This window comes from Chiloscyllium plagiosum, chromosome 45, assembly GCF_004010195.1.
Source record: "Chiloscyllium plagiosum isolate BGI_BamShark_2017 chromosome 45, ASM401019v2, whole genome shotgun sequence".
Lineage (NCBI taxonomy): Eukaryota > Metazoa > Chordata > Chondrichthyes > Orectolobiformes > Hemiscylliidae > Chiloscyllium > Chiloscyllium plagiosum.
Genome location: NC_057754.1, coordinates 8184899 through 8202526, shown reverse-complemented (window position 1 = coordinate 8202526; position 17628 = coordinate 8184899). Strand labels below are relative to the sequence as shown.

The 17628-nt window shown below is 49.9% G+C and overlaps 2 protein-coding genes across 6 annotated transcripts in view; one reads left to right on the top strand and one right to left on the bottom strand.

Moving 5' to 3' along the window:
* LOC122543886 (pyruvate carboxylase, mitochondrial-like) overlaps nt 1–17628 on the bottom strand; it is a 567831-nt gene that overhangs the window by 152141 nt on the left and 398062 nt on the right. The gene's annotated exons all lie outside the window — the stretch shown is intronic.
* Nucleotides 1–17628, top strand: part of LOC122543885 (leucine-rich repeat and fibronectin type-III domain-containing protein 4-like) — a 28586-nt gene that overhangs the window by 3942 nt on the left and 7016 nt on the right. Inside the window, exon 2 of the mRNA XM_043682744.1 lies at nt 7272–8715. Within this exon, the coding sequence (XP_043538679.1) occupies nt 7292–8715 (1424 nt within the window). The 5' untranslated portion in view covers nt 7272–7291. The remainder of the gene's footprint in view (nt 1–7271; nt 8716–17628) is intronic.

Here is a 17628-nt window from a genome sequence, read left to right as displayed (position 1 = left end):
ACACAACGTACTCACCCAGTCTCACTCAGACACACTCACAAACAATTCATTCTCACTCTCTCACACACTCATTCATATTCCCACGATCGCACTCACACAAACAACACATGCTCTCACTTACACACATACTAACCCACTCTCACTCATACATAATCAATTCACACATAAAACTCCCACAAACAACTCATTCACCCACACTCTCACACACACATTCACTCTCATACACACACACTTTTTCAGTCACACTCATTCACTCTCACTCAGACACACATATACAGGCTCTCTCTCGCTCTCTCACATATACGCGCACACCATTTTCAGCATTCACTCTCAATACTGTACCATTACCTGGGGGCCAAGGTAACCTCCTCAATACAGGTGGTTCCCTTTCAATTGCCAACTAAATGAGGAGAACATCTCCTGGCCAGACCCTGAAACCATCAACAGAATTGCACAGTGCTACAATCTGACTGTTCTCAGTACTCAGTAACCATTTTTATTTATTAATTAGTGCGCTGGTTAATACGTGCCGTCCCCTTTTCCCAGTAGGGAAAGATGAGAAAACACTTGGTTTTGCGAAACAATTGTAAGTCCTTTCCTCCAAATTAACATGGGGATGGAAGAGGGTGATTCATGTGGAGAGTGTCAGTGGCAGGGTTAACAACAGCTACTCCTAATGTTAAGACATAACCATAATGTACACCCACAAATGCCAACACAGTGACATGGTGGCTCAGTGGTTAGCACTGCTATCTCACAGCACCAGGGACCTCGGGCGACTGTCTGTGTGGAGTTTGCACATTCTCCCCGTGTCTATGTGGGTTTCCTCTGGGTGCTCCGGTTTCCTCCCACCGTCCAAAGATGTGCAGGATAGAGTGGATTAGCAAGAGACTGGAAGAACACAGCAGGGCAGGCAGCATCAGGAGGTGGAGAAGTCAATGCTTCAGATGTAAACCTTCTTCCCCGTGTCTGCGTGGGTTTCCTCCGGGTGCTCCGGTTTCCTCCCACAGTCCAAAGATGTGCAGGTTAGGGTGGATTGGCCACGCTAAATTGCCCGCAGTGTTAGGTGAAGGGATAAATGTAGGGGAATGGGTCTGGGTGGGTACGCTTCGGTGGGGTGGTGTGGACTTGTTGGGCCGAAGGGCCTGTTTCCACACTGTAAGTAATCTAATCTAATCTCAGCCCAGCTAGCGAGGTAATGACAAGTTAACGTTCGATAAGGGGGAAACTGGGGCCTCTTGACAACATACCCTTTGATGAGAATATGGGCAAAGAATTGCCCATGCCTTGATGCCCCTTGTACCTGCTCACGCCACTCCAGAGGGCAATTAGGGGCCCAAGTACATGGTCGGCATGGAAACAGACCCTTCAGTCCAACTCGTCCATACCAACCAGATCTCCTAAATTAATCTAGTCCCACCTGCCAGCACCCGGCCCATATCCCTCCAAACCCTTCCTATTCATATACCCATCCAGATGCCTTTTAAGTGTTGTCACTGTACCAGCCTCCACCACTTCCTCTGGCAGCTCATTCCATACACGTACCACCCTCTTCCTCTGGCAGCTCATTCCATACACGTACCACCCTCTGTGTGAAAAAGTTGCCCCTTTGATCCCTTTTAAATCTTTTCCCCCTCACCCTAAACCTATGCCCCTCTAGTTCTGGACACCCCCACCCCGGGGAAAAGATCTTGTTTATTTACCCTATCCATATCCCTCATGATTTTATAAACCTCTATAAGGTTTACGCTCCAGGGAAAACAGCCCCAACCTGTTCAGCCGTCTACCTATAGCTCAAATCCTCCAACCCTGGCAACACCTTTGCAAATCTTTTCTGAACATCTTTCCGATAGGAAGGAGACCAGAATTGCACACAATATTCCAACAATGGCCTAACCAACGTCCTGTACAGCGCAACATGACCTCCCAACTCCTGTACTCAATACTCTGACCGATAAAGGAAAGCATACCAAACGCCTTCTTCACTATCCTATCTACTTGCGACTCCACTTTCAAGGAGCTATAAACCTGCACTTTAAGGTCTCTTTGTTCAGAAACACTCCCTAGGACCTTACCATTAAGTGTATAAGTCCTGCTAAGATTTGCTTTCCCAAAATGCAGCACCTCGCATTTATGTGAATTAAACTCCATCTGCCACTTCTCAGCCCATTGGCCCATCTGGTCCAGATCCTGTTGTAATCTGAGGTAACCCTCTTCGCTGTCCACTACACCTCCAATTTTGGTGTCATCTGCAAACTTACTAACTGTACCTCTTATGCTCACATCCAAATAATTTACATAAATGACGAAAACTAGAGGACCCAGCACCAATCCTTGTGGCATTCCACTGGTCACAGGCCTCCAGTCTGAAAAACAACCCTCCACCATCACCCTGTGTCTTCCACCTTGGAGCCAGTTCTGTATCCAAATGGCTAGTTCTCCCTGTATTCTGTGAGATCTAACCTTGCTAATCAGTCTCCCGTGGGGAACATTGTCGAACGCCTTACTGAACATCTGAGTCAATTTTTTCTGCTCCTCTTAAAAACATCCTTCCAGTAGCAGGGTGACTAGAATTATAAGCAGTACTCCAAAGGTGGTCTGGCTAATGTCCTGTCCAACTGCAACGTGACATCCTAACTCCTATACTCAATGCTCAATGGTGCTGGGTTCGGGGTTGGCCTAACCAGGACAGGAGGGCAGAATATATCTTCCCTAAAGAGCACCAGGAAATGAAGACGTCCATTGGCAGATGGTTTAGGTGGGGTTTACTAGCCCAGTGGCATTACCCCTGAGGCCATCACCTTGCCATGATGTGTTACATCAACCCAAGGAACAAGCGCGGACATAAGTCACATGGCACCCAGAAAGCCATCACCATTCAATGCGACCGTGGTCCGACCTCCAACACCTCCCCTCCCACGGTGGATCCCTCTACCCCCTTTAGTTTACAAGAATCTACTGATTTCAAGATGTGAAAGGTGCCCAGTGATTGGACAATGACAGCCCCCTGGGCTGGAGTTTTCCCAAGATTCCAAAGGTGACATTGTCCTCTTGAGGTTTCCCGTCTCCGAGGCGCACGTGTGATAGCGACCCGGTGGCTGGGAGCGCTGACATCAGTCCGAAAGGGATTACCCCCTTTTTCCGAGACTGTGGCTCCCTTCGATGTAGAGCCCTCACCCACGCGAAGCTGCCTCGCAGCGTCTGCCCCTTTCAGGGGCTTTAGTGCCACGGGTTATCCAACCCATTCCCGTGACGACAGGCACTTAACGAGTGACGATTCGGAAAACATTCTCACCCGTGAGCAGTTAAAACTCAGCGTGCGAACGGCGTCCTGAGCTGTTTGGGCTAAAGAGCAGCTAAATTGATGCAAATTGGCTTGGATCGCACTCATTTGGAGAGGGAACATTTCAAGGTTAAAAGAGATTTTGACAAACGCTGCAAAGGAATTCCACTTAAAACCCTCTTCATTCATGAAATAATGAAGCGAATCCAACAACAGAAACTGACATGCGTTGAAAGGGAATAGAAGCAATTAAGAGGGAGAGACAAAGATGTCCAGTTTCAAGAGAAACAGATGTTCGTACATGGAGCGCTTGACTTCCCCAAATTAAGACCCTCCCGGGGAAAATAATATCTTGCAAATTCTGGGCTAGATTCATACTGCACTGTTGACTATATTCAGCGTTGACAAACTCTGCACACCTCCTGTGAACTCCGCCCACTTGAAACCACATGGTCACGCTTGGATTGGTGCTAGCCAAGTAAACTGGTCATGCTGCAGTTACAGCCTTCCCCCAGCAGAGGCACCACTGTGAGATGGGTTAACCCAGGGAGTTTCCCATCAAAATATTGCCAGGAGAAGCTGGAGAAGTGGGGAGTGTTTTGCTCTGATAGACAGGGACGGTCACTATCTCGAAGGGTTCGGTTTTTCGGGTCCCCTGTTCTCCGCATTCCCACATGGGACCCAGGATTTGCCGGGGAAGTCAGCACTTGCCGGCTGTCCTGAATTGCCCCTTGAACTGAGCTCCGTCATTTCAGAAGGACGGTTCAGAGTCGCTGTGGGGGTCTGGAGTCGCATGTAGGGCAGATTGTGTAAGGATGGCAGATTTCTATCACTGAAGGGCATCCATGAAGCAGATATGCTTTCGCAATTGTCAATGATGGTTGTCACGGTTACCATCCCCAAGACTAGCATCGTATTCGGAATTGAAATTCTACCAAGTTGCTGTGGCGAGACATAACATTCATCCTTGTTAACTGGCCCTCTGGGATTGATACAGACACACACACACACACAGACACACCTTGTGATGGGGGAGTTTGATTTCAATAAAAAAACCCTGAATCAAGAGTCTAATGTCAATTGTTAAAATCCCATCAGGTTCACGCAAGCCCTTTTGGGACGTTAATCTGCCTTCCTTCCCCTGTCCAGCCTACATGTGACTCCAGACACCACAGCGATGGGCAGAGTGAGTACTGTTATGAAGGGGAAGGTGTGTACTAGACCCTTTAAGAGAGAGTGAACGCTGTTTCGCCCTGAGAGCTGGCGGGCACCTGTCATGTGACTGACTAACCATCTCAGTGTGTACAGGAAACTTGGAAATATATGACGTTTGGCTGTGAAACAAATACCTGAGGTTGCGATCTGGACAGCAATTCGAATGTAACCAACCATTTTAGATTATGCCCCGGGATACTAAAACCTGATGGCGTTTTGAATTTTACTGTTTCGCCAACATGGGACCAATGAGACGATCCGATGCTGGGGGTATATAAAAACCAGCATTTGGAGAGTCAGCGACCGACTCTATCGTCAGAGTAAAGGCTAGCGCTCTCTATCAAAGAAACATATGAAGGTCATACAAAACATCTCTGCAACAAGACAACCCAGGGAGATCCACGGCCAGAGGAAGATAGACACCGGTGATGACGACTACTGTCGGGTTTTGAGAATTAAGTTGGTGTCAGTTTAATACGGCTGTTTCTTGGATCAGGATATTGTTATTGAATTGGAGGCAGTTAACAAGCAGGCTTCGAGTGTCAATAGTTGTTGTTGGAAAGTTCACTTTTGGAGTTGAGACAGAGAGAGAGAGAGATATGTGTGTGTGTGTGTGTTTGTGAGACAGAGAGAGAGAGGTGTGTGTCTGTGAGACAGAGACAGAGAGAGAGGTGTGTGTGTGTATACATCAAACAGATTCAACTGAGGGGACGTCTGAGTCTGAGGGATTTTCCAGGAGGCCGAGATGACAGATGGGGATGGGGAGGGGTGACTAAATGGAGCTGGAGGACGATATGGTGTAGGGTAATCTTTGAGCACAGTTAACCCCCAACCTCCCTCAGGTAAGCTGACAATTCAGTGGAAACCGAAGGAGGCAATTCAGCCCCAACGTCACTGATATCCCTGAACCTACTCTGTCACTGAGCCGAGCGAGACCACGGTAATTCTATGACTCTACTCCACAAACAGAAATTGGCCCGTCATTCCATTTGAGCACCTTCGTAAACAAAGAATTCCCAACCTCCGATTTTAAAACTGACACTGATCAAGTGGCCTGAAGAACAATTACTCCGGAGAAGCAACTGTGCCAGTGATCCTCAGGATAGGCCAGTTTGACTCAGGTTGGGCAGAAGTAGCAGGTACATTTCACGTCCATCCCCGGCCCCCAGCCACCACACCCCCGCTTCCCGATCCCATCTTTAACCAGATATACAGCAGTGGAGTAAATCACTGGACTCCTTCTTGCTGCAAATACAATCCTGAAATATAAACTTAAGACCATCCTTAATTAATGCGCAAACATTTGCAAGGCACAACGATACATCTGAACAGTACTGAAGTGGCCACGGTTGGGGATCTCAGTGCCAAACAGGAGCTTTTACCCTCTCCATTTAAGTGGTCTCTCAGTGCAGCTCCTTGTGAGGCTGTTTCACAACATATTTCGGCAGTTTCGCTTGGCGCCCGCCCACGCTCGCGCGCTACCCAGTCCTATTTAGTTTTCTGCTGCCAAGGGTCAGCATGGCTCACTTCCGATCGCTGTACAAAATCCTTCTGACACCCTTGATTACTGTTTCTGTTCTTCTGACCAGCTTTTAGTCAAATTGACTCCGCTTTGCCATCTCACCGACCCCTCCCCACCCCCAGCCCTTCTCCTGCGCACCATTCTTTCAAAGGGAGTCCGATAGTCCGGGTAAACCGCATCCACCACATCACTTCTTCCCCCCCCCCATCCCCAACCTAAGCTACATCTAGGTCACTTTGTCAGCCATTTTGTAGTGAATTATGCCCGGATTAACTCTTGGTGAAGCAGTCACTCTCTACTCTGACACGGACGTGAAGAGATTTCAGATGAGTCGGAACGTTGGTTAGATTAATCTTTTTTTTCAGAAAAGTGCTCTCAGGCTTCTGACACATCACGGGATGAGCTGACAAGGCCAGCACCAAATATTCACCCTGAAGAAAGAGGTGGCAAGCCACTTAATTGGCAATGAGCAACTTGCAACGACGAAGTTAAGAATCAGCCCTCATTGATCGAGACCATAGAATCCCTATAGTGTGGAAACAGGCCCTTCGGCCCAACAAATCCACACTGACCCATTCCCCTGTAACTAATGCACCTAACCTGCACATCCCTGAACACTGCGGGCTACTTAGCACGGCCAATCCACCCTAACCTGCACATCTTTGGATTGTGGAAGGAAACTGGAGCACCTGGAGGGAACCCCACGCAGACACGGGGAGTGTGTGCAGACCCCACACAGACAGTCGCCCGATCGAACCCGAGTCCCTGGCGCTGTGAGGCAGCAGCGCTAACCACTGAGCCATCCTTGGAGTCACATGCAGGTCAGGCGAATCAAAGACAACAGAAATCTTTCCCGAAAGGGCCTGAGTGGTCAAGAAGCATTTTCATTGTACTGTCACGTCCACCATGACTCGTTCCGAGATATCCATTCCTGGTTTAGCAGGGGGAAGCAAGGGTTGGGGGAAAAGGCAGGAAAATGGACTTAAGGATGATCACGGAATCAAGTGTTTGGGGGTGAAATGGCAGGAAAATGGATTTTAGGATGCTGGGGGAGTAAAATGCAGGAAGATAGATATGAAGACAATCAAGGATTGGGGGTAAACGCTAGAAAATGGACCTTGAGATGATCAGATCAGTCAGGATGTCATTGAGTAGTGGAGCTGACTGGATGGGCTGAATGGCCTCATTCTGGCCCTGGGTCTGATGGATGGGTTGTGCACCGAGCTAATCCCGTGCGGTTCTTGCCCGCAGGTCTCCCTGACGGATCAACGATGCAGAGGCTCCTCCTGGGCTGCCTGCTGGTCGGGGCCTTGACAGCACAGGCTGAGGCTTGCCCCTTTCACTGCGTGTGTCAGAACCTGTCGGAGTCACTCAGCACGCTGTGCGCCAACAAGGGGCTGCTCTTCGTGCCGGGGAACATCGACCGGCGCACGGTGGAGCTGCGGCTGGCCGACAACTTCATCCGGGCGGTGGGGCAGCAGGACTTTGTCAACATGTCCGGCCTGGTGGACCTCACCCTGTCCCGCAACACCATCAGCTCCATCCAGGCCTTTGCCTTCGCAGACTTGGAGAGCCTGCGCTCGCTGCACCTGGACGGCAACCGGCTCACCGCGCTGCGGGACCACAACCTGAGCGGCTTGGTCAACCTGCAGCACCTCATCGTCAACAACAACCAGCTGGTCACCATCGGCGCCGCCGCCTTCGATGACTTCCTGTTCACCCTGGAGGACCTGGACCTGTCCTTCAACAACCTGCAGCGGGTGCCCTGGCGGGCGGTCCGCGCCATGGTCAACCTGCACACCCTCAACCTGGACCACAACCTCATCGAGCACGTGGTGGCGGGCACCTTCGGCGAGCTGGGCAAGCTGGCGCGGCTCGACATGACGTCCAACCGGCTGCGGACGCTGCCGCCAGACCCGCTCTTCGCCCGCTCCCAGGCCGGCGCCGCGCCCCTCGGGCCTTCCCCGTTCTCGCCCGTGGCCCTCAGTTTTGGCGGTAACCCCTTGCACTGCAACTGCGAGCTGCTCTGGCTGCGGCGCCTGGCGCGTCAGAACGACCTGGAGACATGCGCAGCCCCGCCCCCCCTGGCCGGCCGCTACTTCTGGTCGGTGCCAGAGGAGGAGTTTGTCTGTGAGCCGCCGCTCATCACCCGCCACACCCACCGGGTCTGGGTGCTCGAGGGTCAGCGGGCCACCCTGAAGTGCCGGGCGGTGGGCGACCCGGAGCCCGCCATCCACTGGGTGTCGCCGGGCGACAAGATCGTCGTCAACTCGTCCCGGGTGACCTCCTACCGCAACGGCACCCTGGACATCCTGGTCACCACCGCGGCCGACGACGGCACCTACGCCTGCTTCGCCACCAACGCCGCCGGCGAGTCCAGCGCCCTGGCCGACCTCAAGATCATCCCCCTGCCCCACGGCGGCAACGGCTCGGCCCGGGCCCCCCACCGCCGGCCCGGCTCCTCGGACATCACCACCTCCAACAGGCCGCCCCGGCGACGCCCAGACGAGCAGCAGGGGGAGGGCGAGGAGGAGGGGGAGGTGCAGGAGGGCCAGGCGGACGAGGAGATCGTCGCCGTGCTGGACGTGACCGACACAGGCGCTCTGGTGCGTTGGCCAAGCGCCGCCTCTCCGCGCCGGGTGTGGATGTACCAGATCCAGTACAACTCCTCGGTGGATGAAACGCTGGTGTACAGGTAGGTCACAGAGGCTTGCCGTTTTAGAGATGGTTTGTACCTCGGGTTGAGGTTCAGGTTGAGGGCTCGCTCGCTGAGCTGGTGGGTTTGTTCTCAGACGTTTCGTCACCGTGCTCGGTGACATCACCAGTGAGCCTCCGGTGAAGCGCTGGGGTTCGGTCTCACTTTCTATTTACAGGTATCCCCCGCTCACTTTATGCCACTTGGCTTTTAAGAAAGACCTACATTAGTACCTGTATTCACTAACTGAAAGAAATCCGTAGATGATTTTCGCTTTTACAAAACATCCGTCCCATATAAATGAACGCTTCTTCGCTTTACGCTATTTCAGTTTGTGAAAGATTTCACAGGAACGCTCTACTTTCAGAGAGCGGGGGATACCTGGATGCGTCTTGGTCTGTTAAAGGGGGTGATATCATTTCCGGTTCTTTTCCTCAGAGGTTGGTAATTGGGCTCCAAATCAATGTGTTTGTTGATGGAGTTCCGGTTGGAATGCCAGGCCTCTAGGAATTCCCGTGCGTGTCTCTGTTTCGGCTGTCCCAGGGTGGGTGTGTTGTCCCAGTCGTCCTTCATCTGTGTGTAAGGATAGTGGTGATAGTGGGTCATGTCTTTTGGTGGCTAGTTGGTGTTTGTGTATCCTGGTGGCTAGCTTTCTGCCTGTCTGTCCGATGTAGTGTTTGTTACAGAGTAGGTTTGGTGTTGTCTGGCACAGCGCTATGAGACTCCTTCCTCCATTCTGTCACCATCCGGCTCCCTTCCCTGTGTGGCACAAGCCTTCACCATCCAAGACTGCTCGGAGTGAAATTTGCTCAGAGGACAGGCTCAGTTAAGAAATTTGACATCATCCAGGATAAAGTAACCTGCTTGATTGACACTGTAGCCACAAGCATTAACTCTCTCCACCACAGATGCTCAGAAGCAGTTGTGTCTATTATCTAAAAGAGGCAGTGCAGAAATTCAAAGATCCTACACAGTTCCTTCCAAACCCGTGACCACCACCATCTAGAAGGACAAGGGCAGCAGATACATAGGCGCAACAGGACCTGCAAGTTCCCTTCTCAGCCACTTACCATCCTGACTTGGAAACATATTACTCTTCCTTCATTGTCAGGGGGCAAAATCCTGGAACTTACTCCATAAGGGCATTAAGAGTCTATCTACAGCACATGGACTTAAAGCCATCATTTTTAAGAAAAACTTTAGTTCTGGATTATTAGTCCAGTAACATTATCACTACTCCACCATCAGATATATTGATTTTGCCAGTAAACTGGAGCATTGTCTATATAACATTACTATTCAAGAAAGAACCATAGGATCAATTGAACAACTACAAGGCAGCACTTGGATAATCAAGATCAGTGCATATTTCTTAAAGGAATTATGTCTAACAAATCTAATGAAATTTTTTGAAGAAATAACTGACTGTATGGATAAAATGCATTAGATAATTTATACATGGCATATGATAAGGTGATTTACAAGAATCTATTACTAAACATTAGGGTCAATTCAGACATGAAACAGAATTAATGTCTGTTGCTTGGATTGCTAAAGGGCTAGAAATGGTCTATAGAAAAGTACAGCACAGAACGGGCCCTCTGGCCTACGATGTTGTGCCGAGGTTTAATCCTAATGTAAAATATAATAATTTAACCTACACACTCCTCAATTCACTGCTATCCACGTGCCTGTCCAGCAGTTACTTAAATGTCCCCAATGACTCTGCTCCCACCACCACCGCTGGCAATGCTTTCCATGCATTCACAACTCTATGCATAAAGAACCTACCTCTGACATCTCCTTTATACATTTCCCCATATATCTTAAAACTATGACCCCTCGTACCCATCAATCCTGCCCTGGGGAAGAGTCTCTGGCTATTGACTCTATCTATTCCTCTCGTTACGTTGTACACCTCGATCAGGTCTCCTCTCTTCCCCCTTCTCTCCAGAGAGAAAAGTCCGAGCTTATTCAACCTTTCTTCGTAAGGCAAGTCCTCCAGTCCAGGCAGCATCCTGGTAAGGCCTGGTTTCTGATCAGAAATGAACTAAACTGATATAGAGTCATAGAGATGTACAGCACGGAAACACCCTTCTTTGCACCCTCTCCAAAACCTCTGTATTTTTCCTATAGTAAGGCGACCAGAACTGGACACAATATTCCAAGTGTGGTCTCACCAGGGACTTGTAGAGCTGTAGCAAAACCTCACGGCTCTTAAACTTGATCCCCCTGTTAATGAAAGCCAAAACACCATATGCTTTCTTAACAACCCTATCCACTTGGGTGGCAACTTTGAGGGATCTATGTACTTGAACACCAAGATCCCTCTGTTCCTCCACACTGTCAAGAATTCTGTCTTTAATCCTACATTCAGCATTCAAGTTCGACCTTCCAAAATGCATCACTTTGCGTTTATCCAGGTTGAACTCCATCTGCCATTTCTCAGCCCAGCTCTGCATCCTGTCTATGTTGCACTGCAGCCTGCAGTAGTCCTCGATACTATCGACAACACCTCCAACCTCTGTGTTATCGGCAAATTTACTAACCCAGCCCTCACCCTCTTCGTCCAAGTCATTTATAAAAACTACAATGAGCAGAGGCCCAAGAACAGAGCCCTGCGGGACCCCACCTCCAGGCAGAATACTTTCTATCGACAATCACTCTCTGCCTTCTGTCAGCCAACCAATTCTGAATCCAGACAGCCAAATCTCCCTGTATCCCATACTTCCTGACTTTCTGAATGAGTCTACCATGGGGAATCTTATCAAATATTATCAGCCCAATCAGCTCTCCACAGAAAATGTCAGAAAGGGGCAGTGGACAGAGCGGGAAATTGGCAGAAAGACATTTAGCTCGTATGAAGAGCCAGTGCAGGCTACAATGGGCTGAACAGTCTCCTCCTGTGCTATACCCCTTTGACTCTGCAATCAGTTAATTGATGAGTTGCTGTAGCGCACACTGTAGCAGAGGGAGTGCACACTGTGGTACAGGGAGTGAAGAAACTGTTGCAGGTTGCTTTGTCCTGGATGATGTGGAGCTACCCCCATTCTGGGCGAGCGGGGCGCATTCCCTCACACTCCTGACTTACGCCTTGTTGACGATGAACAGAGTTTGCGAACTCAGAACATGAGTTACTTGCTGCAGTATTGCTAAACTCTGAGCTGCGCTTGTAACTAATGGGTTTATGCGCCAGGTCCAGGTCAGGTTCTGGTCAATTGCATAACCAGGACGTGGATCGTGAGGGGATTCAGCAACAGTCTTTGATCTTTCAATTGCCAAATCGAATGTCCACTTTTGCACAAACTCAGCTGCCAATGGGAGGGGGTAATTACAGCATATCGAGTTTACAATGTTAACGTCAGGCTTACTTCTGGCCAGTTCAGTGCACACGATATCCACCAGTGCTTCCTGTCCTCTTCCTCTTTCATCCCAACAGTGACTTCCTGATAGGCCCATTCCTCAGAGACAGGGGAGTGAACTGCTGCTGTGCCATGACATCAGCAGACACCCCCCGGGCGATTCTGCCAATCAGACAGCCTTATAACCGTGGGTGTTTCTGTTTCGAAGGCTTTACCGGGAGGGAAAATCACTTCCCATAGAGTCATACAGCATGGAAACAGACCCTTCAGTCCAACCCGTCCACACCGACCAAACTAAACTAGCCCCACCTTGGCCCATTGCCCCTCCAAACCTCTCCTATTCATGTAATTAACCAAATGCCTTTTAAATGTTGTAACTGAACCTTTATCCACCACTTTCTCTGGCAGTTCATTCCACACACAAACCATCGTCTGTGTAAAAATATTGCCCCTCATGTCCTTTTTAAATCTTTCTCCTCTCATCTTAATTGTGCCTCCTAAGTTTAAACTCACCCACCCTCATCAGTTTATAACATGATATACGCAGTACCCCTAGAAGAGGCCTCACTAATGTCATGTACAACGTCAATGTGATGTCCCGACTCATGGTGACACAGTGGTTAGCACTGCTGCCTCACAGCGCCAGAGACCCGGGTTCAATTCCCGCCTCAGGCAACTGACTGTGTGGAGTTTGCACGTTCTCCCCGTGTCTGCGTGGGTTTCCTCCGGGTGGCTCCGGTTTCCTCCCACAGTCCAAAGATGTGCAGGTTCGGTGAATTGGCCATGCTAAATTGTCCGTTGTGTTAGGTGAAGGGGTAAATGTAGGGCAATGGGTCTGGGTGGGTTGCTCTTCGGAGGGTCGGTGTGGACTTGTTGGGCCGAAGGGCCTGTTTCCACGCTGTAGGGAATCTAATCTAATCTACTCAAATGGAGCAATGAAGGTAAACATGCTAGACGCCTTCCTAACCTGTTGATTTGTGACACAAATTTCAAAGAATTATGTCCCTGAACCCTTAGGTATCTCTGTTCTACAACACTACCCAGTGTACAATTACACTGTCAGTAATTGTACAAGTCCTGCCCTTGCTTGAATTACCAAAACGCAATTACTTTTCCCTTTCTCTCAGCCCATTTCAAATCTGCGTGGCCGAGGTTAATGTTTTGGCCTTAACCGCTTTCTGTGACAGACAATTCTCATCACTCTCTGGGTGAAGATGTTTCTCTTCATCTCAGTCCTTCGCCCTGGGCGGGCACAGTGGCTCAGTGGTCGGCGCCAGGGACCTGCATTCGATTCTACCCTCCAGCAACTGCCTGCGTGGAGTTTGCACGTTCACCCCGTGTCTGCGTGGGTCTCCTCCCACAGTCCAACGATGCGCAGGTTAGCGTGGACTGGCCGTGGGAAATACAGGGTTACAGGAAGAAGGCAGTGTAAGGGGGGTGGGTGTTCGTGGGCTGCTCTCCAGAGGGTCACAGGGCGGACACGATGGGCCGAATAGCCTGCTTCCACACTGTAGGGATTCTATGTAACTTACCCCGTAATCCTTAGAACGTGACCCTCTGGCTCTGGACTTCCCCAGTCTTCGGGACCATCCTTCATGCGTTAATCCTGATAGGATTTTACAGGTTTGTTTTAATGAGACTGCCCCCCCTCATCCTTCTGAACACCTCCGTGAATATAATCCTAACTGATCAGGTCTCTCTTCATAGTCTGGAATCAACCTTCGCTGCACTCCCTCCATGGCCAGGTCATCCCTCCTCAGATAAACAGACTAAGCAGGCCTCAAATACAAAAGCACCGCCCGACTCACTCTCAGGCGTGCTCCTGTGACACAGAAAGCCCGGTGCCCGACCTCCATTTGAGGGCTGTGTGTGTGACCGGGTCAAAATGGCTCCCAGAGCTCAGCCGGCCTTGAGGCTCTCAACTGACTTTTCTCTGCTGCTGTTCTCTACATGGAACACAATCGCCATGGTAACAAGAACAACAGCCAAAACGGTCCCGTCTTCCTGAAGGTTTGCCAGCCTCCCCAACCCCCTTCTCTCGCAGCAGTCGCTTCCAGAAGTAAACAAAAACCATCCATCGCTCCGTTTCTTGGAAGGGCTCCCTGCCCCCCGCCCCACTCAGGCCTTCGCTGTCCCGTTAATGATGCAATGCTGCCTTGGAGAGGCCAGTCTGCAGCAGACCAGGAGTGGGGAGGAAGAGGGGATAGAGCACGTCTCCTTCCTCAGAGACGTTTCTGTCACCCTTTCCACCCTCCCAAGGCAATTGGCCGTCAATGACGCACTCTCAATGCCGGTTCCCAGGGAATGGAGCAGCCATCTTGTCCACAACAAGCTGCTGTAACCAGTGGCAACGAGACAAGGGCAAGCTAGTTTGTTTCAGTGATGTTGGTTCAGGTATAATTCCCGGCTGGAATTGAAGGTTGAGTAAACTATGGCCTAACCTTGATTATCTAGTAGGGTCTGGTGGGGGCTGCCTGAGATCCAATGGAACTTGAGATGTTAATCAAGGGTTAAATGGGTAGAAATTGGGTGTGGATGGGGTAAGGGTCATCAGGGTGCTTGAAGCTTGTGGTGTGCAAATTGGAATAAAATTCTGACTGCAAAAGTGCTCATCTTGATGCTGCCTGAACAACCAATAACCTCTGGCACCAATCCCCGAGAAATTAATAGATTTTAAGGTGACCTGACTGAAGCAGGTAAAACGTAAACGGGACTCGACAGGACAGAGGCCAGAAAGCTTTGGTTCAAACTTCCAGCACCGAAGATCATGAGGGAGACCATCAGATGTAGGTTCAGAATTAGGCCATTCGTCCCATCAAGTCTGCTCCGTCATTCGATCATGGCTGATGTGGTTTGCAACAGCCTTCTCCCCATAACCCTTGATCCTCTTACCAATCAAGAACCTACCAATCTCTGTCCCAAAGACACCCAATGACTTGACCTCCGAGGCCTTCTGCGGCAAGGCGTTCCTCAGGTTAACCACCCTCTGGCTGAAGACACTTCTCCTCACCTCAGTTCTAACGAGTTGTTGCTTCCCTCTGAGACTGTGCCCTTGGGTCTGAGTCCCTCCCCCTGGTGGAAACATCTTCACCACGTCCACTCTCTCCAGGCCTCTCAGTATTCTGTAAGTTTGACTCAGACCCCACCCCGTCCTTCTAAACTCCATCGAGAACAGGCCCAGAGTCCTCAACCACCCCTCATATGACAAGCCCTTCGTCCCCTGGGATCGTTCTTGTAAACTGCCTCTGGCCCCCTCCCTCACGGTCCCAAAACTGCTCAGGACATTCCAAATGCGGTCTGAGCAGAGCCTTATACAGAGTCAGTAGTACATCTCAGTTCTCGTCTTCTAGCCCTCTTGAAATGAATGCTAACACTGCATTTGCCTTCCTAACTGCCAGCTGAACTTGCACGTGAAGAGAATCCTGAACTAAGACGCCCAAGTTCCTTTGCACCTCTATTGTTCCAATCAAAATGTATAACGTCACAAACAGAGGACTACTTTACGGCCACTGGAGAAGCAGACTGGATTCTGAGCTCCAGCCTCAAAGGGGATGAGCGGTACCTGCTGTATTGTTTAAGGAAACACAACCCCTCTTCCTTTCAGATCCTTTAAAAACTGAATACAAATTCTCGAAAGTGGGGTTTGAACTGGGAAATCTCCAGATTATTATCTTAAACCTCTGGATTACTGACCCGGCAGCGAAAAAGCAATGCTCATCTCGCCTGATGAAGCCATCCAGGTGATAAGATAAACAACACCGTTATCCTTTTAAAAGACAACCGGATTATCGTTGAAACACACTACAAACTTGCAGCGCTATTTTCGATGCTGCTCTCCAAGACCTCTGGCCCGTATGGTAATAAAGATTTAAACCTTTCTCTTTGTATTTCCCCACCTCTGGAGCTGAAGGGTGAAATTCCATGTACTTAGAAATGCCTGCTAATTCTGAGCAGTCAGCCAAGTCCAAGTCATTACTACTGGCACCAGCATCTGTTTGGTCTAGCCAGCTGACATCTTTTTACTGTTCAGAGGTTTTCAGTTTAATCAGCTCACTCTCCAACTGGGTGCTGGGACGTGAAAAATCACTCATCAAAACAAACGCCATTTGTCGGAAGTTGGAGTGGCCTTCAAGAGGAATAGTTCAGGGGTTCATTGTGACAGGCTTATTGTCACCCTGCCCTTTCAGTAAAGGTGAAGAGTGGGGGCATTAGTGGGGATATTCCAGGGGTCTTACTGTGGGTATGTGACTGGGGAAATTATTGAGGGTGGGGAGGGGTAATTTCTAAGGGTCACTGCTGTGTGAACTTCTAAAGGGGTGTGTCTTGATATACACTTTCTGAGGAGAGTTTCTGAGGAGAGTTTCTGAGGAGAGTTTCTGCAGGGTGTTTCTGGGATTTACATCTGGGGCAATTTCTAGAGAATATTTCTGGCAGTAGAGTGAAGAGTGGCTGAAGAGTGGCTCTTGGGGTATTTCTGGAAGATATTTCCAAGGGCACTGCTGGGGTGTTTCTGAGGGCATCTACGAGGGCATTTTTGGAACATAACTACGGGTATTTTCAGAGGTATCTCTGGGGCTAGTTCTGGAGAGTATCTTTCAGGGTATTTCAAGAGGGTATTTCTGGAGGACATTTCTGAGGGTATTTTAGGTGAGCATGGGTAAGTGACATTGAAATGCCCATCAGCCATGATTGAATGGTGGAGTGGACTCGATGGGCCGAATGGCCTTACTTCTTATTTCTTCTGGTATCGCTGGAGGGTATTTCTGAGGAAATTTCTGCAGGGTACTTCTTGAGATATCGTTGGACAGGCATATCTGGAGCAGGCTACCTCTGGAGGGTACCTCTGAACGTTTTTGACGGTGGTGGTGGGAATTGTTTCGGACAGTATTACTGAGGCGCATTTCCCGAGGGAGCGGGGTGAAGTTAATGTGTGTGTGAGGGTATTATTCAGTCGGTGGACCTATGTGACCCAAAATGAAGAGAGCTCTGAGGGTGAGACTCCTTTTAATAACTGCCTGTTCTAAAGTGTCCCTCACCGACCTGATGGTGACCTCTGATGTGGTCATGTTATCGGGTGAAGGAGTTTGCGCTGAGGTTCAGACTGGTTGAGTGGTTCACCGCTTTCTGGGATCAAAGCACCGCTTTTTAAAATTCTTTCACAGTACGTCCACCAAGGTGGCTATGCCCAAAACATCTCCTGCCCGTCCCTCGTTTCCAAACGGCTAATGTGGTTTCAATCAGGATGACGAGAAGCTGACAGGAACTTGCAGCAGGGTGGTGTTCCCATGTATCTGCTGCCCTTGTCCTTCGAGATGGTCATGGGTCTGGAAGGTGCTGCCCAAGGAGCCTTGGTGAACTCCTGCAGTGCCTCGTCTAGATGGTACGCCCTGCTGCGACTGAGCGTCGGTGGCGGAGGGAGTGGATGTCTGTGTGCGCGGTGCCAATCAAACAGGGGCTGCTTTGTCCTGGATGGTGTTGAGCTTCTTAAGTGTTGTTGGAGCAAGTGGGGAGTACTCCATCACAGGAGAAAGTGAGGTCTGCAGATGCTGGA